This window comes from Gymnoscopelus braueri (genome assembly GCF_963280865.1).
Source record: "Gymnoscopelus braueri genome assembly, chromosome: 1".
Taxonomy (NCBI): Eukaryota; Metazoa; Chordata; class Actinopteri; order Myctophiformes; family Myctophidae; genus Gymnoscopelus; species Gymnoscopelus braueri.
The window spans coordinates 19752082-19778202 of NC_137603.1; the positions used below are offsets into that span (position 1 = coordinate 19752082).

Genomic DNA, 26121 nt, shown 5'->3' on the forward strand with positions numbered 1-26121 from the left:
TTTCATCCATGTTTAATCTTGCCGTGATCAGTCATCTGCCGTTTCAGACATAACCCTATCACCCACCAATTCAACTACTCATTCAGATATAAAATTCTCCATTTCTATTCAATTCATGTTGGTTTTCCACTATATAGGGACTGCCATCTGTTACACCTATGACCAATGTAAACCAAAACCACATGGCTATAAATTCAGTTTATTTCCATTCAACATTTTTCACAGCTTAAACAATAAAAAAGAATGCTGGCTTTAAGCACTGAAGCACCTTACTGTTCAGTAAGTGCAAACATTAGTGTTCGTGCCATGCTCAACCCATTGAGATACACAGGAAATGGAGGCCCCGACCGTGGAAGTATTACTGCTTTGGTGGACAGAAACTCTTATCTCAGGATGTGCAATTTATGATCTCTATAAACTGGTGTTAAGCAGCAATTCTAAACCCTCTCTCAACAACAGCAGTGTTTGGCTGGGTGGAGGCCAGCCCATCCTCCTGTTCCTGGCATCCTCACTCCACAACTGGTGGGAACAGGAAAACAGTCGCACCCCACGGTGGAATCGTGTCTGTGTGTTTATGTATGCATGTCTGTGTTCTTGTTTTACTATCATTATAGGGAGTTTGGATCAAAACTTCCCATACTGTAGAGATACGAAGTATATATCAACAGTATCACAACAGTATGTTGCGTTAAAAAACAAAAAGCAGTTGTCTCCTCCGAGCGCAGGTGTGGACGCTGGTCAGCCTGAGCAAAGGAGAGGGTGACGGCTCCTAATAAGCAGGGTGTATTCGGTTACTGTTTGGACCCTGAGTGGTTTATGAATAAGAAATGCTGCCATTACAGTACAATGCAATGCAGGACAGCTGGTGTAGGAGGAGTTATTAGAGATCATTACCAGCTCTCTCTCCCTCTCTCTGGCAAAGGGACTTGAATAAAATGTAATGAAAATGAGATCCAGATGATTAAAAAGTATCACAACTTTATTTGAACAAGTCATCTACATTGCTTGACTTTTGGTTGTGGTCGAGTCTAAGTCTTTTGGGCATCTATATTCATAGAACCTGGAACGCATCTTTTTCATTTTAGCTAAAAAGCATTATTTTACACTTAGGATATTCAAAAATAGCAGATATACAAGTTCATAGCACGGCACCGAGTGCTGCGCTACAAGCTTGTAGATCTGCTATTTTTGAAAAATCGTGAAAATGTGTGCAAATCTTTGAATATATATTGTTTAAAGCGAACATTTTTAACTCAAATCTTTGCTTCTGGGGGTCCCTGGAACAAAACATTTGGAGATGGGGGTCGGCGGCCAAATACATATCATTTTGGGGGTCCTTGACATGACAAAGTTTGAGCACCACTGATATAGAAACATACTGTACGTTTTTTCAGAAAACTGTTGGGATTTAGAAGACATTTGTAGAATCGGCCGAGTCAGAATTGAATATGAACTAAAACGAACTTTCACTCGTGTCAGAAGAAAATCTTAAAGGGCTGTATTTGAATTATTTGCAACATGTTTCTGTTGCTGTATGTCTGTTGGTGATGGACACATTGATATACACAAACAGACAGTTTCATTATTCTAGATAATAGCTTGCATCGCTCTATGGCTCAAATAAAAGTTTTCCCTGTTGTGCTGTTTCTTCTCTTCTCCCACTTGATGCTCCGTCCCACGCATGAAGTCACTGAGGTCTTCTTGCCAACACAGACACAGGGATTCTTGTGCATTCTGCCTCGCCTCCTCACAAGACCCCAAACACTCATAAATGTAGCATAAACAGTCGCCACAGCAAACATGAGAAACCTGACCCCAGATGTGCAGTGTAAGGTTGTTCCATATTGTAGTTTTTTGGTACTTTTCTGTTTTGACACAATACATGTTTTTCTTTTCTTTGTGACATTTGTTGTTTGTTTGCTCTATTCCTTGACAGGTCTGATATGAAAAATAAATGTGTAATCTCAATTTGTAATCTTATTTAATGAATTATGACCCCCATGCCGGTGGTACTGTAGTTCTAGCTTTAAGCAGCCGGTGCAGAGTCAGTTCCAAAGAATGAGGACATGGATTTAAGGTTAATGACGTCAGGGAAAGAAATGTTGGGCAGAATAATGAGGTAGCTTTTCACCCCATTTTGTCTGGTTTATAAGGTCATATATTAAGAGCTACACAGTCTGCAAGATAAACACTGACTAATTGACGGACAAATCGTCCTCGCTTTCATCTCCTTTTGCCTCAACTACTGTTCTTTTATTGCATTTGCATTTGGTCTGTTCAGTACTGTATATGCTAATACTAGTTCTACTTTTTGCCAAATTTTCTCCCCAATTTAGTCATTATGCGAATCACCCCCCCCCCCACACACACACACACACACACACACACACACACACACACACACACACATTTCTGTATGTTGTCACTGTCACTGGCTCACCTGCCAGTGAGGAGCCCCTACCGGGAGGACATGGAGCCTCGTCCTACTCCTCCCGCCCAACACTCCCCGCTGACAGGTGCCGCCCCCAGCCCGTAGAAGTACGTGCAATGACAAATATAACCCCAATCTGCCCGGCTTCCCTCCCCGAACATGGGCCAATTGTGTTCAAATAGACGCTGTGGTGGACAGGTCCTGCTTTACCATTTTTATTAGCTATGCGCCAAACAGCTGTGAGCATCATGGCCCTGGTCATATACAAACCTCTCTCACACTTGCTCTCCCCATCTCTCTCACTCACTCTCTGACACCATTATCAGTCACATTCATGCATACACATGCACACACCTCTCTCTCTCTCTCTCTCTCTCTCGCTCCAAATAGTGACGAGTGTGATGGGAAAAAGAATATGTGCCAGCTATGCACCAAACAGCTGTGACTGTGTGAGCGATGATGTAAACCTTACTCTTTCTTTTAGGACCACTCCTATGCGTTGCCTGCATTCTACTTGGGTAAAATGAAAATACAACTTTGAGCATTATGTTTACATTTTTCACGAATTTCAGATTTTCCGATGGACCTCCTGTTAAAACAGGGCCATAAGTACACAAAAGACCAGAGGGAGTTTGCCCTTTACTCTCCACCCATATGGTCCAAAAGCATACAACTATGCATGTGATGCAATGATGTCTCTCCAAGTACATTTAGTAACTCCTTTTTTCATTGTACGAAGGTGGATGCCAAGCCTGGCCTCAACATGATGAAGTTGGACATGATGAAAGGAAAAAAGGGGACTTAATTTATCCATTTTTAACTCTGAGTGATCGACGGGTTGCAGGTCCCAAACCGGGTCCCATTTAGACTACAAAACGTTTTATAACAAAAAGACATCATCATCCCTGTAGTAGTCGATTAGGAATTATTTTGGTCACTGAATCAGGTTTCCTGTCTTTCGCTGTCTTTTTTTGTCAATAGTTCTCTTCCAAGTGTGTTGACTTCAATATAGTTTTGTAAAAGAAGAGCATAACTTTATCTCGTCGACCCGGTGTGAGGGGATGGTGTGGGGAGCATTGTGTTCCTCCAGCAGGGTTGTGTGGATGTGCGTTCAGGACATCAGGCCAGTCGTTTCACACCATGGTGCCAATGATCAGTGACACAAGTTTCGCTGCGGGTGTGCACCTCCGTGCTTGGCAGGGTGTTTCCTTCGCATGCTGTATGGGAGGTCTTCCTTAGCTGGCGTGGTGAGGGTTGGGTTCGGGACCAGTGAGGCTTCCCTGTAACATTCAGATGTACAGTGTATGTTTGTACAGCCTGATCTACGAATCGGTGAACAGGAATACGGGTGGGTATGTATGTGTGAATGCTTGTAGATTGTCAAGATAGCAACGAGAATATTCTAGTTAAATCCAGCCGTTAGTTTCTACATTTTTTCAATTCAATGCACAAAAGTGTAGAATCTTTAATTTGGACTTTTATAGGTCATATTATTTTCATTTATGTTCAGATACTGCTGCTCTGATTTATGTATCTAGTAATGTACATGATCTTTTGAGTTTGTGTATGTTTGTTCATGGCTGGAACTTTGAGAGTGGGAGGGGGGACGGAGGGAAAAAAAACACATGAGGACATTGTAATGTTGACATATACATATACTGTATATACTGCTCAAAGAAAGTGAACTTTATTTAGCAGTTTTTGTGAGCAGTGTATGTTCTGCTCATGAAAAAAATGGGATCAAAGTGTTCCCTTAATTATTTTGAGTAGACCTACTGTATGTTCAAACCTAATGTATACTAAGCTATTATACTATACTACTTAAACAATATTATTGATTGCATATTCAATTACACATTCATTATATCCACTGTAAATTGGCTGTACATACTTTGCCTACATTTATATTTGATAGCTCATACATTATGCAAATACTATTTGGTCCAAGTGCAGATGACCAGAACAGACTTTAAATTATTTGGTGTCTTAAATTTTTTTTCTGCTACAGTACAATACTACTCATTTACTCCCATTTTTTATCACGTTAACCCTTGAAGGTGAGATGTATCTGTATTACCTAGATTTCCTTGTGCCTGGGAGTTAGCGCAGATTAAAAGTCAAAGTAAATGATTAGCACTTAAATTTGTATTGCCTCATCTGCCTTTCGTTGCTCTGACAGCAGAAGCAACAGCCCCAGGGCCAACCTACCAGCATGGAGGACCATAGCTCCCATAACACATAATGACCCGCGTTGCATATCATCTATCGTTTCCATTTTCCATCACTCTGCCTCAGTGGTGGAAAGTAACTAAGTTACTTACAAGTACAATTTTGAGGTATTTGTACTTTACTTGAGTATTTCCAATTTCCAATACTTCTCAGAGGCAAATATTGTACTTTTACTCCACTACAATTATTGGAAAACTTACTTTTCAGATATAAATTATATTATAAAACATACATTAACCACTTTAGCCCTATTTTATACCTAGGCTAAATAGCCGATATACAAGCTCACAACGCATCGCGACACGTTGTGAGCTAGTAGATCTGCTATTTTCAAATATTTTAGTACTTTTAGTACATTTTGATGCCAATACTTCTGTACTTAATTTTTTTTAATTCTGGACTCTAACAGAGTATTTTTATCTTGCAGTATTGGTACTTTTACTTAAATAAAGAATTTGAGTACTTTTTCCACCACTGCTCTGCCTCAGCTGCTCCCAATGAACATTTTCATGTAGGTGCTCAGCTAAATAACACAAGGGTTACATTAAATTATGTTTCACTAAGAAATGCTTTAATTACATTTTAATCCAGTGTTAAAAGACTGTAAAAGATCAAAAGAAACCTTTTGGGGGTTTCCCCAACTGAAACCACTTCACAATTACATACATGTCTCCAGTTATTAGAACTTTACTGTACAAAAACAAGAGGGGAAAAAAGTCAAACCTATCCAAAAGTCGTTCTAAGTAACAGTCTTATTTCTGAAGAAATGAAATAAATAAAATGAAAGAGCACCTCCCAGCCATTTTATGCACCAAATGTTTTTTCCATGTATCCAAGCAGCACTCCTCTCCACTTACAATATACAAAATAAAATGTGTTTTAAGGAAATGTGTGTGGATAAAAGGCCAATATGTGTCATTAGCATTAAGTAATCCATCCATATGTTCCAGTTGTAGACCAATTACAGTATGTTTGCCAGGGTGCTCTGAACATGATAAAATGTTCTAGGTAAGAAGAAAACATTAAGTCTTACCTCAATCAATTACATAATTTAAGATTTTCTAAATAAAAGCATGCGTTTGAGTATTTAGCAAAAAGAAAACGGGTAAGGCATTCCATTAAAAAAACAAAAAGAGAACCAGTCACTTTGAAGAATATCATCCGAGTACATCAAATAATTAATTGAATAATCAGTGTTATACAACAACAAAAACTACAACAAATGTTTGCGTCTTAATGATGAGGGCAAATAAAGTCGTTTCATGAACAACATCTGAAATGAGGATACAGAGCAGGACTGATTTATACTTAGTTCTAAGCTACTATGGTTGGATCTTCACGCTCATAACGTGTCATAGTGCAACTCGTGAGCTTGTAGATGGGCTATTTTCTGGCTTGCAACCAAGTATAAATCAGGCTACACAGGCTCTGACAATACAGTAGGTGTGTTGGCGGAGAACAACACAACAGTAAACATAAATCATCAGATGTTGCTCAAACAAAAAAAAAGCTTTCATACCAATAACCTAACCTAAGTCTTTGCTTTATTGTAACTTGGAAATACGACCCAAGCCAGACAAGAAACACAGATTCAAGGATTGTAAAATTAGGAGTCGTTACCCTACACTTTGAATCAACGTCTCTCAAAACCACAACATACTATTTAATGAGATCAAGTCTAATTTCTATACAGTTTGATATCACTGTACAAATATCTGATAGATTAACTGTCTCCACATTCCAGTATTAAGAATGCGAAGAAAAAAACTAAACAATATTCAAGTCTCCATGGGGTGACTAATCGATAGAAAAAAAGTCATTTTGGGGGTGACCTATCCCTTTAATATAATACCAGCCCTCCTTATACAGGGAGGATGCCCTCAGTAAACCACTGTCTGCATGTAAACAAGCAAAAAGTAAACTATATTTCAACAATAAATGTCCATACACCCAGAAAACAAAGATCTTCAATGTCGTCAACTATATAGAAATAAACAACTAATTAATTCTTCTTAAATCCATTCTCTTTGAAATGTGAATTGCCTAAAGGGCTTAGTTCACAAAGATGAGACCAATTAGAGAACTGGCTGATGGAAGGGAGGTATTTAACATACCCTGCTGTCATCCCTCTATCATCATTTAAGGGGCAATGCAGTAAAAATTACTGTTACACATGTTGAAATACGACTACTAACTAATGAGAAAGCCCTCTCTTCACCAGGCAAACCCACTGACAACCTTAACACAGTCAATTAAGGCTAATTGATACTTCCTTGACCTACTGGGTCGTATGACAACAAATATTTTCACCTAAATAAAGAGTCGACATGTTTCAGGCAGACATTATTTTCCTTTGAAAATATGTTTAAGTCGAACACTATGGTTGTTCAACATGCTGTTGTCAATACAGGTCAATGACCATACCCGTTAAAATGGATAGAAGGCTGTAGACGGCAGGTATTTTACATTGACCAGATAATTCCAAAAAGGAGAGGATAGATAATTCCAAGATTGTACCTAGTGCTTGTAACCAGTAGAAGTAGATATCTGTATGTAAAGAAAAACAAAGCTGGCATACAGGTGCCCACTGAAAGGAACAAATTGACTGACCACACATGCTATATTTACAGTAAGAAGTCCATATGTGTAGTTGTTGTGATCTTCTGAATGTACAGTAGCTTTAAGTCATATCCCTTGGGACTTTAAAGGAGAGATCCGGCCATTTTAAGTGTTATCTTTGATGTGTCGCTAATCACTCACCAACATCGAAAGGGCCGTTGAGTTATTCCAGATCTGCCCCTGTTGTCCATTCTGCAGACCCCTTACAGCGGCATAATGGGAGACGTGTGTAAGAGTGAAAATCGTCTATTATAACCGATGCAAAGTTAGTTTTTTCTCTACTACTGCTCATCGTGGAGTCTCATGAGACTCAAACATGCACTGAATGTCGCGCACGAGCTATCGTTCGTGCAGAACGAGATGACGCTGGTTGCTTGTTTCTCTCACAGACGTCTGTGAGAGAAACAAGCAACCAGCTTTAAAATGGCCGGATCTCTCCTTTAACATTTCGGCCCACAACTAAATAATTTGTCCCTTTTAAATTGAATGTGGTAGGAAGGCACCGTGTTGCTGTAAATCAAGTCAAAACCTCACGCGGTCGTTTTCACTTTGGGAACACAAAACAAAGCCTTATCAGCATTCATTGCTGCCGGTTCATACCTAAGTCTTAAAATAAAGCATTATTTGTTTACAGACTCATTTCTGAAGTGGCTTTGTTCCACTTGGCTGTACAGCTCATCTCTGAGGTTCCTCCTGCTCCGAGTACTCCTCAAGGAAACTGAGGTGGAACCGTCGCACGTTCTCCAGCAGCACTTTGAGCTTCTCCTTGCTCGGCAGAATGGTCATCCTGGAAGTAGGAAGAGACACACCAGGTTGACATTTGGAAGTCTATGGCTGAATCTCAAGTCATTACTACAGTATATAGCACTGCATCTTCACATTATTTTCCAAGCTAACAGAAGAGCACAGTATAAGATTCTTATTCTCAGTCAAAAGGAATGCGAGATTGATTAATGAACTGCTATCTTTGGCTGAAAGCTGGACAAAAGAATGAAAAGTAGCACTATACACACAAAATCTTTTGACTGGCTAGTTGGTTCAGGGAACCCCTATTTGTAACTATACCTTTCAGGACGGGAAACCCTTTTGGGGTTGTTGCTATGTACAGTACATAGCAACATACTTTTTTTGTAATTTTTGAATAAAAAATTGAAGTTATTCAGAAGGTCAGGATTTAGAAGGCACTATTAGAATCGGCCTCGGGTCTAAATGGGTTAAATAATAAATATATTTAAAACGAGTCATTTTCGATGCGCGATCACTCCGCAATGGCGACTTGCGTGAGAGATGTTATTGTTCCAGGCGTTAGCCAGGACCATCCATCGTCGTGCACGCATCCATTGTTTACATACGGGTGCTTGTCGTGGAGTCTACAGCTCTAAACAGCGCAGCGTTACAAACGGTGAGATCTGTGGCACTCAACGTACACTGTTTTAATAAAACTCTGGCACCGAATGTGTTAAAAATGAATGATAAACATTATTAACTATTATCACTTTGGGTCTCATAATAAAAACAAAATCCATCCATGGCATCACATGACATGCCCAGAGACTAAACAAACTTTACACACATTGAAAAATTCCCTCTCCTACACACAGTATAAGTGACAAAACGAGTACTAGAATGGGAGAGAATAAAGAATTTGCGAGATCCCTGACAGCAGTGACAAGACAGAAAATCACAGTGCGACATCTGGATGTGTTCACCAAAGATGATTGGTGGTCAGTCGCAAAGACCAAGGTCAGTCATCCGATCGACTTCACACTAGGCAGGTGCAATGCTGGGGACCCAAGGAGTGTCCAATGTGAAGAGTTGATCGTATGAGCGATCCTCCAGAAACAGCACACTTCAAAGAACACATCCGAGTATCTTGCAAACCGCCCATCCGATCGACTTCACACTTAGCGGTGTATTGCTGGGGACCCAAGGAAGTGCTGTGTCAACTGGATGAGCGGTTCGCCAGAACAGGCCTGGTCCGATTGGTCAGGTCTGTAGATGAGAACCACTGTACTAATGAGGGACGGCATTATGAAAGAGTGAGTAGTCTAACCTGAAGTGGTAGGTCCCCTCTCTCTGGCCAAAGCCACTCCCAGGAACTACGCATATACCAGTCTCCTCCAGCAGCCTCAGGCAGTACAACATGTCTGGAGCCACACCTAGGGACTAGAGATGTACAGAAGAAAATAAAAATAATTCATTATTATTCATTCACTTTTCAAAACAAGGCTTCCCATTCCCAAGTGCTTCACCAAATAAAAACAACAGAGGTTTGTCGTGCTGTACTTGATGCCCTTTGACTAATTGACATCGTCTCCATTAGTTCCCTAGCCCACATCTTAATAAAGGCGATATACATTTATATAACATTCAGCCACTAGATGGTGCACTCCACCTACCCTCTCCACATCACAACACCTCTGCTATGTGACACACCTCAAGAAGGTCTGTCACAATTATTACATTATTGCCTGATTGCAATAATTCGAGCTAATCGCATTTATTTTGCATAATCGTTTCCTAATCGTTTCCACTCATTTGTATAAAAACAGCTGAATGAAATTAAAAGACGTGAGCTATGTGGACGTGAGCTATGTGGCTATTTTTGCTATTTGCTACTTACATCATATCACCTTAAAACCTCACTATATCCCATACTTTTACTCTTTCCCTAATCTTAAACCTAAGCCTTAACTCTAAATCTATTAAAGGGACGCTATCACAATTCAACATATATTTGTTAATGCATGCCCGCAAGATGCATCATGGGAATAATAGAATTATAGGCTGAAACCGACAGAAAGGGGAATTTTCTGTCAATATGGATTGTATTGTAAATATAGTTTTTTCAACGGACTATGACACCTACAGTATCAACAATGAAATTAAATGAAATCAACAGTGTCTCTTTATGGCCTAACCTAAAAAGAGCCTGACAAAGACATTAGTACGAAAGCAACTGCCATTGTTCACGGGTGAAACGTACCTTTGCCTCCTGGACAGCTCGTGGAGGAATGAAGATCTGTGGGAATGCGTACATGGCTCCCTGCACAGGGTTGCATTTGATCCCAGGCACTGTGTTGAGGGTCTGCTCTGTCATCTTGGCCCTCTCAGCCAGGCTGCCCAGCACCAAACTCTTCTCCTGGAGAACACAGTCAAATCCTGAGTGTTAATTCAAGTCTTAAATAATAGTATAATACTCAAGATATTGCTGTACAGATCGGACCTCACATTCAACAGCTTATAACTCTAAGTACTGTTATTTTGACAATTTGTTTTGGACTCGATTTACATTTGCATGTAATCAGTTTCATCCTCGTTTTTCTTCTATTATGCATGCATGATTGATGTATTATGAAGAATAATCATACTGGCAGCCCTTGAATCAGAGGAAATCAAATGTTATTGATTAAATAAATTTGCGCTGAACGAAGTCAAAGGGGTCATAGAAAAAAAAAAACACTGTTTACCCATTTAGTTTTACCCCTTCTGTTTCTATACTTATACTAGAGTTAAATATTTTTCTCCTTCGTTATCTTTTTCTCCTTGTTTTGTCGTATTGTGAGTACTAGCTAGTAGCAGCTAACCGAGATAAATTGCTTGCACATGCAAACGTAGATGGTCAATCAAAAAATATTTTGATTAAATGAAGAAACTGCAAGTAGTTGGCTTCACCACTGGCCTTTACAAGAATTCAGAGCATCTCTCTCTCTCTCTCTCTCTCTCTCTCTCAAACACACACACAGACCTTCATGAACTGTGCGTAGGAGGGCTCATGGGGTTTCGGGGGGTTGACGACGACATCCATTGCAGCCTGTCCAGTGACGGGGGGGCACAGACGCACCGACAGCAACTTTACCAACTGAGCCTTCACCTCGCTGTCCAGGTTCAACACCTCCATGTAGCCTCCACGGAAACCACACCTGGAAAATGGAGGGTTGAGATGGACACACTGAAAGAGCCACTAGACAAACATTTTCTGCTGCCTGAGTTGCTCAATAGTCCCATGTCCACCTGGTTTCTGTTGTGATCGTCATGTGACTCGCAGTGTATTCATTGTGTCATTTAAACGTAAACCTATGAATATTTATGTTTAGCTTTCTTTCTAGATTGTAATCATGTCTTCCAAGCTACCCGTTAACCCCGTCGGTCCACCCAGGTTTGTATTCCTGAGGTGCACCAGACAGGGAGATTGAGCCGGCAATACTGTGCCAATGTACCATTCTCAATTAACGCTGAGAAGTCAGCTAATAGTACAGAGCAACAAAAGAAGAACATCTCTTTTCATGACTTAATCAAAAAATTCGATTTGTGCTCTTCCTTTTTCCATTAGGCACGTGCTCGTTAAGCACCAAACAGGATGCGCTGTATCATTTAGGCAATCTATCAGAGCACATTCTTTACCGTTTTGTTCCCGTCACATTCCTGTCACAGCATTCCTGTCCTGTCATGGTCGATCTTTTGTTTTATTTAATCTTTGCAAATTTATCATTATAACTTTACCAACATCAATATTTTTGATAGCTACTTCTCTCTAAATATAGAGGTCTGTTTACCTATGCACTGCACTCTTGACACAGCATTTTTAATTTGGACAAATTCAACATATCGGCAGCCTGTCATTTTATAAACAAACTTTAAAAATATATATATGTCATGTCGCAGGAAAAGTTCCACCCTGGCATGTAATCTTCCATTATCTATTATGTCACATATGTTTGTGCGTGTGTGTGCGCGCGCGCGTGCGTCCGTGCGTGTGTGTACTCGCGTAATATTGTTGTACAGCGACATTCGACCAAAGCCCGCCCTGCGATTGGCTGAATACAAAAACGAGAAAACAAGGACTCCGCCCCCAGAGGGGAGGGTGGGGGCATTTACAGTCTAATACAGACCAAAACCCTAGTATTGCATCTGGTCTCGTGGCGTGCCTCACTAGGCGTTAAGACTGCCGAGCCTGAGGCTCGAGATCGAATCCCGCTGAGGGCACTCTTTTTCCGACAACCGCAGACAACTTTTTTTTGGCTAATAAAGTATAGTTTTGGACCATGACGGAGGCGCGCCAACTCAGCAGACCTTGAGGCCGAGGAGTCGCGCCCGAGCGCGAGTGCCCGCGACGACCGGCCGATGGTCTGCTAGTCGACTAAGCGCCGTCCGAGTTATGTAATGATGTTGTGGGGACTGCGTTTGCCCCAACTGTCACTCAAAGTGACCACTGGTCAATCACAGCGCGACTTTTCCGGGTCTGGGGCGGGTCTTGGCAGAATGTCGGTGCATATCACTATCACGCTGTGTACTCACTCTCCTGTGTAGCCTTTGGAGGTAGAGTGGAACGAGACCAGCTCGACAGAGTTGAAGTACTCTGGGCCCATCTCATACAGAACCTTCTTGAAGGAGTGGAACTGGCAGTCTGGAGAATACACATTGTCCTGGTACACCTGAACACACACACACACACAAGTTTAGAACAAAGTAACTGCGACAGTCAACATAAAGCAAATGTCAGGTAAAACTGTAATTGTGCAACATTTACATTTATGCTTTACCCATTTAATTTCAGCTAAATGCTACCCCAGAACAAGCTTTTCTTCCTGCTGTAGATCACCTACACTACAATCAATTCATTAAGAAGTGCAAAGACAAATAAAAAAAGTGCTGAATTTTTTTCCTGTGATCACAGGTGAGAATTCTGTCCATTGGCATTGGATTTAACACGACAATGACCAAGATATCACCAAAAACAAAAACAGATTCTGTACAGGCCCAACTCTGTGTGTGTGTGTGTGTGTGGCAATGAGGGTTGCAACATCTTGGGAATATACCAAGGTTGAAACTTTCCATAGGGATTAGCAGGTACATAGGTTAAATGCATCCTGGAAAGAATGTGGACAAATAGGGGTGTCTGGGTGATCAGAAAGAGGAGGCCCCAAGAAATAATTTCAGCTCAAGACTCAAAATTAAGTAGTATAAAGTAAATAGTTCCTCCTCTTAACACATTGGGTGCCAGAGGTTTATTAAAATATTATACTTTGAGTGCCAGGATTTTTTTTCAATGTTGAACCTTTTTCAAGTAGTCACAAAATATTTTCAGTGATCACCGTCCTCACGGTGATCCCCTCATTACACACATACAGGTCTCGTACAATCGGGGGAAAAAAATTAAAAACATTCGGTAATCCGTTCCATAGTTGCAGCCAGTTGAAAATAGTTAAATTAACATTATTAAAAAAAAAAGTACACAGGAGCCGAGATACAGGTTTTTGAAGTCATAAGTTAACCAGGAGGTGGATTGGAGTCTAAATCTTGTAGGAGTGATATTTCCTAATCTCCTAAAGTTGAGGACACAGAACGGAGATGAAAAAAAAAACCGTATATATACGGTTTTGGCACTCAACGTTAGTATGGCCAAAACCGTATATATACGGTTTTGGCACCCAATGTGTTAAAAAAATAAAATATTTATATATCTATAATATATCTATATCTATATATGATTAAGTTTAAAGGCAGAATCTCCCTGAATGAGATCAGTCATAGTCATGCATGCACTGATGAATCATGCATAAATATATTCCTGACAGAGTCTAACTTGATAGCTCTCATTGACACAGATTTTTTGAAGGTGGACTCGTCTTTCTCGTTCAATAAGCAAAGTGTTCGAAAACGACTTTTTGCTGGCAGTGACATTACCTCATCAGACATGACAAAGAGGTTCTCCTCGTAGGCAAAGTGGAGGACCTCCTCCATGCATTTCTTACTCTGCACCTGACCTAGAGGATGGAAAGTTGAGTGAAAGAAGAGTTTGGGAATGAGACACAAAGACAGATGACAGGTTATCAAGGATGCAACACTATTTCCTTGTGAACCTAATACTTTGCAAATAAGTGTTTCTGAATCCAGATTCTAAAAGATGTGTTAACACTTTTATACATCTACAAATATTAGAATTTATGATGTTTTAAATACCCATTTGCTAAGTGACCACATTCCCCAGCAATCGGAATGTGCTACAGACTACACGCCAAGTATCAGCACGTTACCATCTTCCATGCGACGTGTGCAAGCAGGACATTGAGACCTTGAAGAGCAGTTATTTGAGAGGTGGCTAGAGATGGCAGCAGGTAGGACAGACATACTTTTTTTAAACACCCAACAGGCCTTAAAATCACTTAAACCGTATACTTAGTTGACTAGATTGCCCCAGCGGTCTACACTGATTTAGGTGAATAATATTCAACTATTTGGAGATCTGTGATCGAGTCATTTTTTATCCAAATTATTTTGGTGTCGTTTTTACACTCCCCTCAATGATGAGTATGTGTGCCAAATAACGGTCTCAATCACGGTATGCCACATTTACACTTTGACACTGTGTGACTCCCTATGACAGAGACAGCTGTTTTATCATCCAACATCATAAAACATTCCATCACTCATCACCATCAACGGACTGGTTACATAATCACTGCTGATGGAATAAACATACATACGCCAAGATCTCAGTGTAACCGCATACTGAGTTCCAATGAGAAATAACAGGATCAGATGTCATGTATATATATATACTGTATATAGCACAGGCAAGGTCAAATTGACGCATTGCTGATGGTGAACAATGCTATGCTCCTGGGGGAGCTGAGGAGTAAGTCACAGGCATTGAAAGGATTTAATTGATTCCAGGCAGTTCCAATATCGATTCTGCTTATTGATCCAGTTAGGTGTTCCTATTCAAGGAAGATTTGCCTGTTAGGACTACCTGCATTAGATTTGAAAATGTTTACCTGCTGGAGGGAATGCAGCACTCACCCATAAGCTAGTGAAAACACACCATTCCTGTGATTTAATGGCATGCCTTGCTGACATACATTTAACCCATTAAGACCTGTGTCATTTTTTGATTTGAGCAAAAAAGCATTATTTTACACTTTGGCTATTCAAAAATAGCAGATATACAAGTTCATAGCGCGGCACCGAGTGACGCACTATGAGCTTGTAGATCTGCATTTTTTTTTTTAAATCGAGAACATTTTTGCAAATCTTTGAATATATACATTTTTAAAGCGAACATTTGTAACTCAGATCTTTGCTTCTGGGGGTCCCTGGAACAAAATATTGGTATTACCACTCTTGTTGTCCAGTTTGGTAAAAAACACTTCTTCCACAGCTTAAGGCTCAAGTACCACATGAAAACAAACTTGTGGAATGTGTGCTTCTCAGAGAGCTGTAACATGTACACAGGCATACATAAGAGGAATTCCTGAGCCAGACCTTTCACAGGAATTGGAACAATTTGGTACCAGGTCTAAGCATATTCCTAGTCACATGCTACAGGAACAAGAAATGATTATTAAAACTTGTTGTTTATATTTTAGCCATCTAAGCCTAAAGTAAGCCTGGTTTATACTCGCTTAGGCGTTGCTCGCCGACAAGAGCAGATCTACAAGCTCACAAAGCATCACATCTGAGCAGATTTGCTCGCTGGCAAGCGACACCAAGCAATGTCATCATACGATGTAGTATATAAATTAAGAAGCAGTTCATGCCGGGTTGAAATGTTACTCGTCATGATACGACGCAGTCATGTGCCAGAAATAGCAAGCACGCGACCAGGCGTGTATCGTCATTGGGGCCAACGAGGCCATGGCCCGTTCTGTAAACCCAGCTTGTCCCTGTGTAGGGGCAAGATCCGCCAGGGGGAAAAACTAAAAATCAACATTAGCAGCCCCTCACCCTATTCTGTTGTAGCCGACCACAGAAAGTCGCCTTTGTTTTCAAATGGGGCTCATTTGCATTCGGCCGAATTGTTAATGAGTGGCCATTAAAAACCAGTTTAGCCGTCAAACCGGTTCTGGCCCGGTCAACGTTAGAATCCACCAAACGCCACTGCACGCGACACCTTGTGAGCTTGTAGGTCATCTATTTTCGGCACGTGACTCCGTCCTATGACAAAGTATAAATCGTGCTTAAAGGAGGAGTTCACCCAAAAAATGACTTATTTTCTATCAATTACACACCCCATGAAGCCTTGATATCATGGATTTATTTTTGTTTTTGTGGCATTCTTAAGACAATAATTTGATGACCGTGTGTATTTCCGATAGGAGACACAAATAATCTACTTTGTGTCTCCTACCGGATACATTAGCCGGTAGGAGACGGGAATCAAATTATTAGCTTAGGAATGCGACAAAAACAAAAAAAAATCCATGGATTCAAGGCTTCATAGGGTGTGCAATTGATAGAAAATAAGTCATTTTTTGGGTGAACTCCTCCTTTAAGACAAGACAGACAGACAGTGAGCCCACCGGTAGGGTTTCCGGGGTTGATGATACAGAGGACACGGGGCTGGCAGTGCTCCTTGGCGGCCTGGTACGCTCTGTATACCTCTGCCACGTCCAACGCCCAGCAGTTGGCCTCGTCCAGGTAGTAGTTGACCTGCACCGCCTCCATTTCTGCTATAGCCGCAGAGTACAGCGGGTACTGAGGGATGGGGATCAGCACGCCGGTCCTGCAACGCCCCTGGCCCGACACCAACAGCCTCAGAATGCTCTACAACGCCATAAAAAAAGGACGGAGGAGGGAAAGGGAGAGAGAATAGAGATGGAAAGAAGAGGTGGACGGACAGAAGTAAAACAATTGATGGAGAGATACACCCAGAGAGAGAGGAGTAGGGAGATAGATGATATAAAGAAAGGTGACGGGGAGAAGAGGGTAGAGGGAGTAGGAAGAATAAGGAGAGAAATGGATGTGACACAAGATTCTGTAAAAAACTGATATAAAAACACACTGCAGTGGTTGCAGCATATATAGTAACAGGTACATGAGGTTATAAATAGCAGCATATGTAGATGTATACATATTGGTGCAGCAATAGAACAGTATGTATAGGCTGCAAAGTTGACATTTTGGTCTGAGGGTGGTACTAGACTAAAGGTCATGGGGGTCACTCAAATCAAGGTTTCATCCTCCGGGGGAATATTAATGTGCTGAGCAAGTGTCATGGCAATCCGCTGTCTCTCTGACCGCCCTGTAAATCTGTGTGTGAATGAATGGGTGCTATAGAAAAGCGGAGCATTTACCACGATGCCGTCACTGGCTCCTGTTGTGAGGTAGATGTTGTCCCAGTCGGCTGGAACACCCTGGTCCCTCTGCTCAATGTAGGCAGCGATGTCGCGACGAATACACTCCACCCCCTGACTGGCACTGTATGAACCTAAGGGGGACACAAACAAATAATGTACAATGTTTCATTAGTACCAATAGTAACTTACTCTGATTAAGATCCAGATTGAGGTGTTTACATTACCATACTGCCTTACAGCTGCAATTCATAACAATATTCTACCCGGAAATTTCGACTGCTGAGATACTGTATAAGGGAACAGCTCATTTGAGCAGAGGACACATTGTGTTTTCACTTTGATGCAAAACCTCCAGTCAATCACTAGTGGTCCTACCCAACCAATGGGATATACTTTTCTCAATAGAAGAACAGGTACACAAACTACAACCACCGCACGTATTAACATACTACACATTCCATGTGTATGGAAATGCACAGGCCATCTTTTTTTACTCAACTGGATACAAACATGTGACCAGAAATGCTGTGTTTTTCAGCCATTTTAACCCTGACATCCTGTTATTTTGTCCAAAAGGTCACACTGGGCTTCAGAGAGGCTGCATTGTATCCCACACCGTCAGCATTCTGTTCTACCCACCCAAACCTACATATGACCCAGTTGGCTGCGTTCCGGCCAGATGCTCTCAAACACACATAGTGTGTGTGTTTGTGTAGATGTACAGGAATGTTTCTTTATTTAAAGCCAGCACAAAGTTACAGTGAACCAACTAAAGAAACTGCACACAAAAACAAATTTTTGTAACACACACATACAAACAAACAAATTCTATCCTTAAACGCCCTCAAACACACACACACACACACACACACACACACACACACACACACACCGAGGCTCTGTCCTCCGCAACCCTGCAGGATACGTCGAGCACGCTCCTTGGCGTCTTCAGGGAAAGCAGGGCTGCCCAGCAGCTCTGGGTAGGAGCAGAGAGCCACCACCTAGATGGACAAACAAACAGGAGATCATTTTCAATAAACGTACAGCCCCACAGCAGAGAAAATTATAATGTGGCCTTCCTTCTTGTATAAGCCAAACAAAAGCAGGCCAAAATATTATTCTAAAAGGCCAATGCAAACTACCCTTATAGAACCGAAATAAGTGCGTTCCGGCTTGGTCCAGACTACAATATGACGTCATTCATAGGTTTGGGTGGGCGGTACGCGTCCTAATTTTGGCTGTTTGGTGCCGCCGATATGTTGCAACATCCTGAGCTCGGTTTGGCGTCCACATACTGCTTCCTCATTCATTCAGCCCAGCTTCAAGTTCATTCTGTCGGCAGTGAAGCCAGGGAAAACTGCGGTAGTTTGGAAGAGACACAAGCCAACGTCCAGGAGGAACAAACACCTCTGAAATCTCTGTCTAGTGACCATTCATAAACACAACCCATCACTGAAAAGGTGTCCTATCGCTACGAAGGGAAAACCTCCATATACCTCCGTCACATATTCCACACAGCAGTCGCAATATCCAGGTATTAATTTACCCATCTGTTCCACTTCCAGCAATGCTGCTGCCTATACACCGCTTGGACGAAAGTTTATAAATAAGCTCCAAATAACAAGCCTTCTCTACCTCTCCGGCCCCCGCTTTCCTCTGTCTGGGGACAGAGGAAAGTGGAGAGCCGTTCCGACCACTATTTGTCAATCTGTGTATATAAGACATATGTACCCAATCGAATCTCTTAATTACAGCAACATTGTTCAATTGGAGCAGTTTGTTTATGCTTATTTATTGAAATGATAAACATCACTTTTCTCTTTCTGCGCTCTGGTCTCCCAAGGGTGTCCCGTTCCCAAAGAGGCCGTATATGATGTAATATTAATCAATTTGAACAACTACGTGACATATTCATCGACTAAAATGAATAGTTTGTTTATAAACAAGCTGCGACAGTCCAGCAAAGCGTTTCTTTCTCCATTTCTCCCCCTCGCCTGTCTGTCCCCAGCCAGCGCGCACAGCCCGACCTCCTCTCATTATTCACGTCACTATTTCCAACACAAATGCCTGCGGCTGGGACACATCTGATCTGGCTATCATCTGAGTTCTTGGGCCAGAGAAAACCTTCAAATGAATAGACACATGACACAGACTTCTAGAGGACAAAAGCATAAACACTGCCGTTTTCAATAAGGCTCGTTAATTAACCCACCTGTCGCATTGAAGCATCAGGCATTTGTGTTGAAATTATATCCATTGCGCAATAGGCCTACTCTAATGTAAAATCACAAAGGAGTTCCACTGTTCCACTTCCAACAGTCCTGCTGGCTGTAGTGCAGCAGCCCACACTGCGCGAGAAACAAGCAACCTGGTCTATGAAAACAAGCCCAAAATAAGCGACCAGGGCAGGTCAGTCAAACTTTATTCATTGTCTAATGTTTTTAGAGCAGTGGTTCTTACATTTTCATGTCAAGGACCCCCAATATTTACGAACGACTTTACATAAAAACACGGCCAACTTCTCTTATAATAAGCAGATTTGCCATCAACACTGGTCTACAGTCTCCACCATAGGGTCTCTACCAAGTGTGAGCCACATCAGTATGAAATGACTTTATTGAGCCGAAATGGAGCCGTCCCGAACCGATTTTATTTCAGAACTCCAAGTCTAGTATGCATCGGCCTTAAACTGACTGCTTAATTTTATGCATTTTATGAATTTCTGCCATATAGATTTTGCACCATGTGCTGTCCACAAAATGTTTTAATGTGTGCCGTTATGAATAAAGATTTATGTTAATTTGTGCGAGCACATAGCCTTTGGAGAAGGCTTTTGTACTGTACTGTACTGAGCTTATATCATGCTTTAGGCCATGCTATGTCACAAAGTGCCGATAGCACATCACAAACAGGTGTGACAGGAAAAGTGTAGGTGAACAAGCTCATGAACAAGTTCAACACCTTGCTGTAAAGCTCCATTGGCAGCCAATGTAGACCAAAATAAGGAAAAGAACCACAGTACAAACTACTTCCTTGTACCAGGTAGCAAAACTCAAAACAAGGCTGCAAGATACTGGATAAATGAACTCACATTTATACTGCAGCCTACCCAGGGGTTGTAACCAGAGAGCAACCCCAACTACTATACCTCTGGAACGTTATCTGACCAACCTGACCAGTGTCAAGTTTGGGAATCAACCCTTCATTAATTCAACACAGTTTGGGAATACATTCAGTGCATGCTGTTCCAAGTTGTTGTTGTTGTTTGACCTGACATTCATGCCTCTCATTTTTAAATAATCAGTGAGTCAAGCTGTTGCAGAGAGATGTACTATAACATTTATCATCACACAGCCTAAAAAGATCTCTATACACTATATATTTTAGCCATATTGCCCACCAATCCCTGTCCATGAAGTTGCCATTAATGGGGGGAAAGAAGATAGACTAAACAGGAGTCAGGTTTGATCATTTCATTAATGCTTACGCAAGGACAGAATATGCTTACACCTTTTGCTGATCCTCAAGCTTCTCACCATAGACATGTCTGATTGTTTAAATAATGAATTCTGTCTATCCTCACCTGACGGAGGAAGGTGATTGGCTGCTGGCCCATGGCATGGGCATCTCCGATGTTGGCCTTGATGACCTCAGAGAAAGGATGTTTCACACCCTGAAGAGACAAACAATTATTTACATTCAGATTTTAGCTGACAGTCCTACTCAGAATGGCTTAAACAACCATATCGGGTGTTTGTCCCTGAGCATGTTTTAGCCCAGGGACATAATAGACTGATCATTTTACGGTGGTTTTATCACCTGAACATTTAAATAAAAAATAAAATATGGAAAGCTGGTCATTATTCAAAAATTATAAATGGTTTGAACAATGAATTTAAGTATTTTTTTTAACACCAATATGGTCCTTTAACTCATTAAGCATCCATGTAATTTTATTCAGAAATTTTAGATTTTCTCTAACTTCATTTTCTATCTGACTTGCTCGTAGCATACAAAGAATCAGTGAAAGTGGTGGGGGTGGTCAGAGAGCGACTAAATACATGTTTAGTGACACACTCCTGCCTAGCCTTGACCTTGATACAAGATATAAATTATTATGACCGATGACCGTCTTGTGATCCAAGGCCAACTCCCGCCATGAAATGTCTCCTGCTATAACTTCATGGTCATGCACTACGCGATCTCCTGTGAAAGAACCAAGCAACTGGTTCCAACTTAACGATGTGTGAGATTATTAAAACATAACTAAGCCAGACGGTGGGGTCAGGGTCAGTGTGTCAAGTTATTAAGGACGGACTGTCTGTGCTGACACCAGTTCAGGTTAGGATGCAACAGAGGATGATGCAACTCCCGACACCACTACAGCATCCAGCTCAAAGTGTCGCTACTTAACCACTTGAAACCCAATGCCTCCTAGGCTGTTCTGGAACATTTGCCAGAAATAGCCGATCTGCAAGCTCACAATGAGATTGTAGATAATTAGCCTTGGATCAAGACTAATATATAAATGTATTTGATCGATTTTGATATTTGCACATCTATGATAGTCTGGCTTGGGCTTTACCACCCAGAGTCCAGTGACTCCAGTCAGTCCACTGGACTTTCTCCGAACATGTACAAATGCAAAATATAAGGTGCTTACCCGGCAGCCTCGGGTGTTAACTCACCATTCGGAATCTTTGTGCACTGTATTAGTCCGTATTTTTCAATAGATATGTGTTTTAATCCCGTATGTACCTGAACGCCATTTCCCCCCTCGTCTACTTCCTGTTTACATTGAGTGTAATACCGGCTTTCACCTGATGCGCCCCGCCACTACCGCCCATTGAAGGAATACACGAAACTTCCGACAGAATCAGACACAGGCGGGATTAAAACACATATCTATTGAAAAAATACGGGCTAATAAAGTGCACACGGGTTCCTAATGTCGAGTCAATATCCTTTGCTACAGGGTGAGCACTTCCTATATGATTCTTTTTCATGTACGGAGAAGTACGGGTTTTCCGCGCGGATGTCCAGTGACTTATAGGGGGTGAAGCCCAAGACTATCATAGATACGAAAGTCAAAATCAGACTCGATCAAATACATATATATGATAGTCTTGAATGATCCAAGATAATATGCTAGTATTTCAGGTGAAAAGATTCGGTGTCTAGACGGAAGCAACTGCAGAGTGCAGACCAAGTTGCAACTCAGAAAGATCCGTGGGTGTAAGTGGTTAATCATAAAACCACCACAAGGACACGCGCGTCAATTCATAGGTTTGTTTTGAATCGTACTATTCACCTGCTGCATGTCCCTCTCGATGTCCCCAGCCTTGATGACTATGGGGCCCCGCACGGCGTACTCCACCGCCTTCACGTGCGGGTTCATGTTGTCTATGGTGAGAGTCTTCTCTCGCATCTTGCCTCTCGTCTCTCTCGTCGCGGCGGTGGCCTCAGCCGTGCTGAACCGCTTCAACCCGTAGCGATGCTCATGCTCCGCCGGCCCTTGCGTTTTGAAACGCACGGACTGCTGGACCACCAGACCCGCGTCCAGCGACCTGGACCGTCGGGGAGGAGGAGGCTGGGCACCGCGGACACCTGCGGCCAGAGAGCGGCACGCCAGGTGCTGGAGACGATGCATGGTTCCTCCTCCGGGGCTTGTGATGTGTGAGAGAGAGAGAGGTAACGACGAAGGAAAAAACGACGGGTGGAACGACACTCACGGCCGTTCGAGTCTAAAAATGTCCAGGATTTCCCGAGCTGATTTAGTTAAATACCCTGTAACCTGTACAGATTGTTTCCTCTACTTGTCGTCTGGCAATACGAAATCCACACACTCGTAGGCTGAACGGTGAACACCTCGCTTTTATTAAACCACCGCCTCCTACTAGTCTCCTACACGGTTATCTCTCGCTAAGAATACTGGGTAATGATGTTTTTGGTGCTCTAATGCGCGACAGATCGTAAGTCAAAAATGACAGTTCACAAACTACAACACCCAGCTATATATTGATATGCCTGGAGGCCGGTGTTGCAAAAAGAAAAGCTAAAGCATCTAGGGGTGTAATTTAGAGATGCAAAGTTTCTAACAAGAATAGAGAATAGATAGATTAGAATATGAATGCAGCACCCACGAATGATTGAATGCTGTAAAATTAGCCCAAAATTGAGTTAATGTCCTGCCCAAACTAGCCTATACTAAAAATAATGTTTTACAAATGTCCCGAATCACCAACAAAACAAACACAGTGTGATTTGCAAATACAAAACACCATTAACAAATGAATGCATTTTGTTTTGGAAATAAAAATAGACCTAAACAAATACAGCATCTCTTAGCATCTCTCAGCATCTCGCGAACGTGGGAAGCGAACGCAAAAAAAATAAAATAAATAAGTAACCAATAAAAACATACAAAAAAATACAAAAAAAATCTGCGTAAAAGGAGCATCTTAGAAAAATAAAAATTCACCAAAAATTCACCTTTTTTTGAACAATTCAACAAAGTGTTTGAAGTGCCTGTTTCACCCACTTCCGGGGGGCGGAGCCAAAATCCGAGCCCGAAGTATTTGTTCGTAGACCCCCACTTAGGGGGGGTAGAAAAAGTTTCGGAGCGATTCGGGCACTTTTCATTTAACATGGGGTTTCAATGGGGAGTTTTTAGGAGCCTTCTCCGGGGCGTGGCTTCCGGGGGAAGGGGTGGGCTTAAACGCAACCTTGACAGGTGTGTTCAGTTTTCAAAGACCTTTCATTTGATGTATGGTACGTCTAAATTGGATATTTACTTATCTCAGAGGAGCTGCACGCAGGCAGTGCACACAGAGACACACACAGAGACACAACCCGAGCACGGCACACACAGAGACACAGAGACACAACCCGAGCACGGTTTCATAGTAAGCTCCACTTGCGAAGGCGCGCCTCCTTCCGTTCGCAATTACACACACACACACACACACACACACACAAACACACACAAACACACACACACGCACGCACATGCACACACACACACACACACACACACACACACACACACACACACACACACACACACACACGTATACGTGTAACCATATGTAGGCCTACCAGATAGTACCTACAGGTGGCCACTGTAAAAGTAAAAGTCCCTGTTAAAGTAAAAGTCCCACTGTAAAAGTCAAAGCCTAGCCCCACTCGAACTGTTTGCTGTACATATGTTTTGTTTTTCTTATTTTTAAACTGTTTTGTGATGTTCTGCATAGTAGTGTATCTGTCTGTCATTTAATGTCTCTAATTGAGTACAAAGGACCCCTAATGGAAACAACAAGCCATAGGCTTTCTTGGGTTTTAAATTCTATTAGCTGATCTTGTATTGAACTGTACTGTCATGTGCTTTTTTCTTGCAAACTTCTAATAAAGTATTCAATCAATCAGTCAATCAATCAATCAATCAATCAATCAAACAAACAAACAAACATTACACAGCATAATCCACTGTATCAATTCACTAGTCACTCCCACCAGGGACTGAGCTTGCTTTTCCTTGAGTGCAAGCTAATCATTCTATACCCAATCTGCAGTGCGATATACAGTAAAACATCTTGATTATTATGCAACAGAAATGTAGTGATGATACAGCAACCTATAGGCCTATTGTTGACCTCAATAAAGAGGATAGCCTACCAAGATGTGAGAGACTCCTCACAGTTGAAGTACATTTTAAAAATAAATAGAAAAGTGTGCTCCGCGGAGCACAAGTCTCTCTGCCAGTCTATGATCTCTCCCAGGCCAGGTTGCCTACCCAGGGCCCGCAAACTTTGGTCATAGCCACTTGGAATGGGATCCTATACATCTTGATCACATGACCCCAAAGATAAAGTGTACCGATTTGTGTGAGTTTTGGACAAAATCTCTGGAAGTACGTAGAAAATGTAATCTGGCTCAAACAGGGCATATAAATTGCGTCATGATCCAAGGAATCCAGGGGAAAAAAAGATGTGAACTTACAGTTCAAGAGTTTTGGCCAAAACGTGAAGTGGGCTGCCACCATGAGAACATTTGAAAACATTTGGGATGGAGGTTCTTCCTCGGCTTAAGTGGGAATGTGCATGCACAGTTTCCCAGCAATTGGGTGCTGCATTCATGATGTGTGGCATTTTGTGCAAAATGGCCACTCCAACAAACTTTAGAAGCCAATCATAGCCAATCGTAATGGACTATGAGAAATGTGAGGTGAGGTTTGGACAAAATCTGTAGGAGTAGCAAAAATCTATCTCAATGTGGCGCTATAACTGGCTGATTTGAAAAAAAGAAATGTGGTTGGAGATTCTTCCTCCTTGGCCTACTGGGAGTGGGAGTGTGTAAAGTTTGCCGCCGATCTGTCCAGTGGTGCTTGTAGCAGTTGCAAAAAGGGCTCCTTCAGCAAACATTGAAAGCCAATTGTAGTCAATTGGAATAGAATCTGAAAAATATTGACAGATACATCTTGATCACATGACTACAGAGATAATGTGTATCAATTTGGATGAGGTTTGGACACAATCGGTAGAAGTAGTAGCAAAAACTGTGTTTTGCAAATAAAACGCAACATGGCGGAAAACTTGTCAGGCGGAAATGGTGAAAACAGACTGTCTTGTTAGTGTTACTCAAGAATCACACTTACATTTACAATGTAACAACATGAGTCAGCATCTTGCATTAACACCAACACCATAAACTAAGTTATAGGCTACATACATTAATTGCAAACAACAGCTTAATTAAAATTTCCAG

General features: G+C 41.6%; 1 protein-coding gene across 2 annotated transcripts; it reads right to left on the bottom strand.

Annotated features, from left to right (window-relative positions):
• Nucleotides 1-5446: 5446 nt before the first annotated feature.
• On the bottom strand, nucleotides 5447-23223 carry LOC308084476 (alanine aminotransferase 2-like). 2 transcript variants are annotated; one of them, XR_013933092.1, is made up of 12 exons: nucleotides 22670-23223; nucleotides 20942-21031; nucleotides 18251-18359; nucleotides 17356-17489; nucleotides 16582-16825; nucleotides 13967-14046; nucleotides 12578-12714; nucleotides 11028-11202; nucleotides 10266-10421; nucleotides 9333-9445; nucleotides 6187-8066; nucleotides 5447-5982 (listed from the first exon to the last, which is right to left on the bottom strand). XR_013933092.1 is itself a non-coding variant. In XM_080427141.1 (11 exons), exons 1-11 carry the CDS (start codon nucleotides 23006-23008, stop codon nucleotides 7955-7957), a joined length of 1689 nt encoding a protein of 562 aa, XP_080283267.1. In that variant the 5' UTR covers nucleotides 23009-23223; the 3' UTR covers nucleotides 5447-7954. The 2 variants fall into 2 exon arrangements, 1 of the variants encoding a protein (XP_080283267.1); XM_080427141.1 differs by having other exon boundaries at nucleotides 5447-8066.
• Nucleotides 23224-26121: the final 2898 nt, after the last annotated feature.

What these genes read in the sequence shown, in the direction of transcription:
- LOC308084476 (XM_080427141.1), bottom strand. Translation starts at nt 23,008, where the DNA reads ATGCATCGTCTCCAGCACCTGGCGTGCCGCTCTCTGGCCGCAGGTGTC. An exon ending in TCTTTGTCATGTCTGATGAG is followed by an intron (nt 12,715 to 13,966) that starts GTAATGTCACTG and finishes GTGTGTGTTCAG; the next exon opens with GTGTACCAGGACAATGTGTA. An exon ending in CCTACGCACAGTTCATGAAG is followed by an intron (nt 10,422 to 11,027) that starts GTCTGTGTGTGT and finishes TGTGTTCTCCAG; the next exon opens with GAGAAGAGTTTGGTGCTGGG.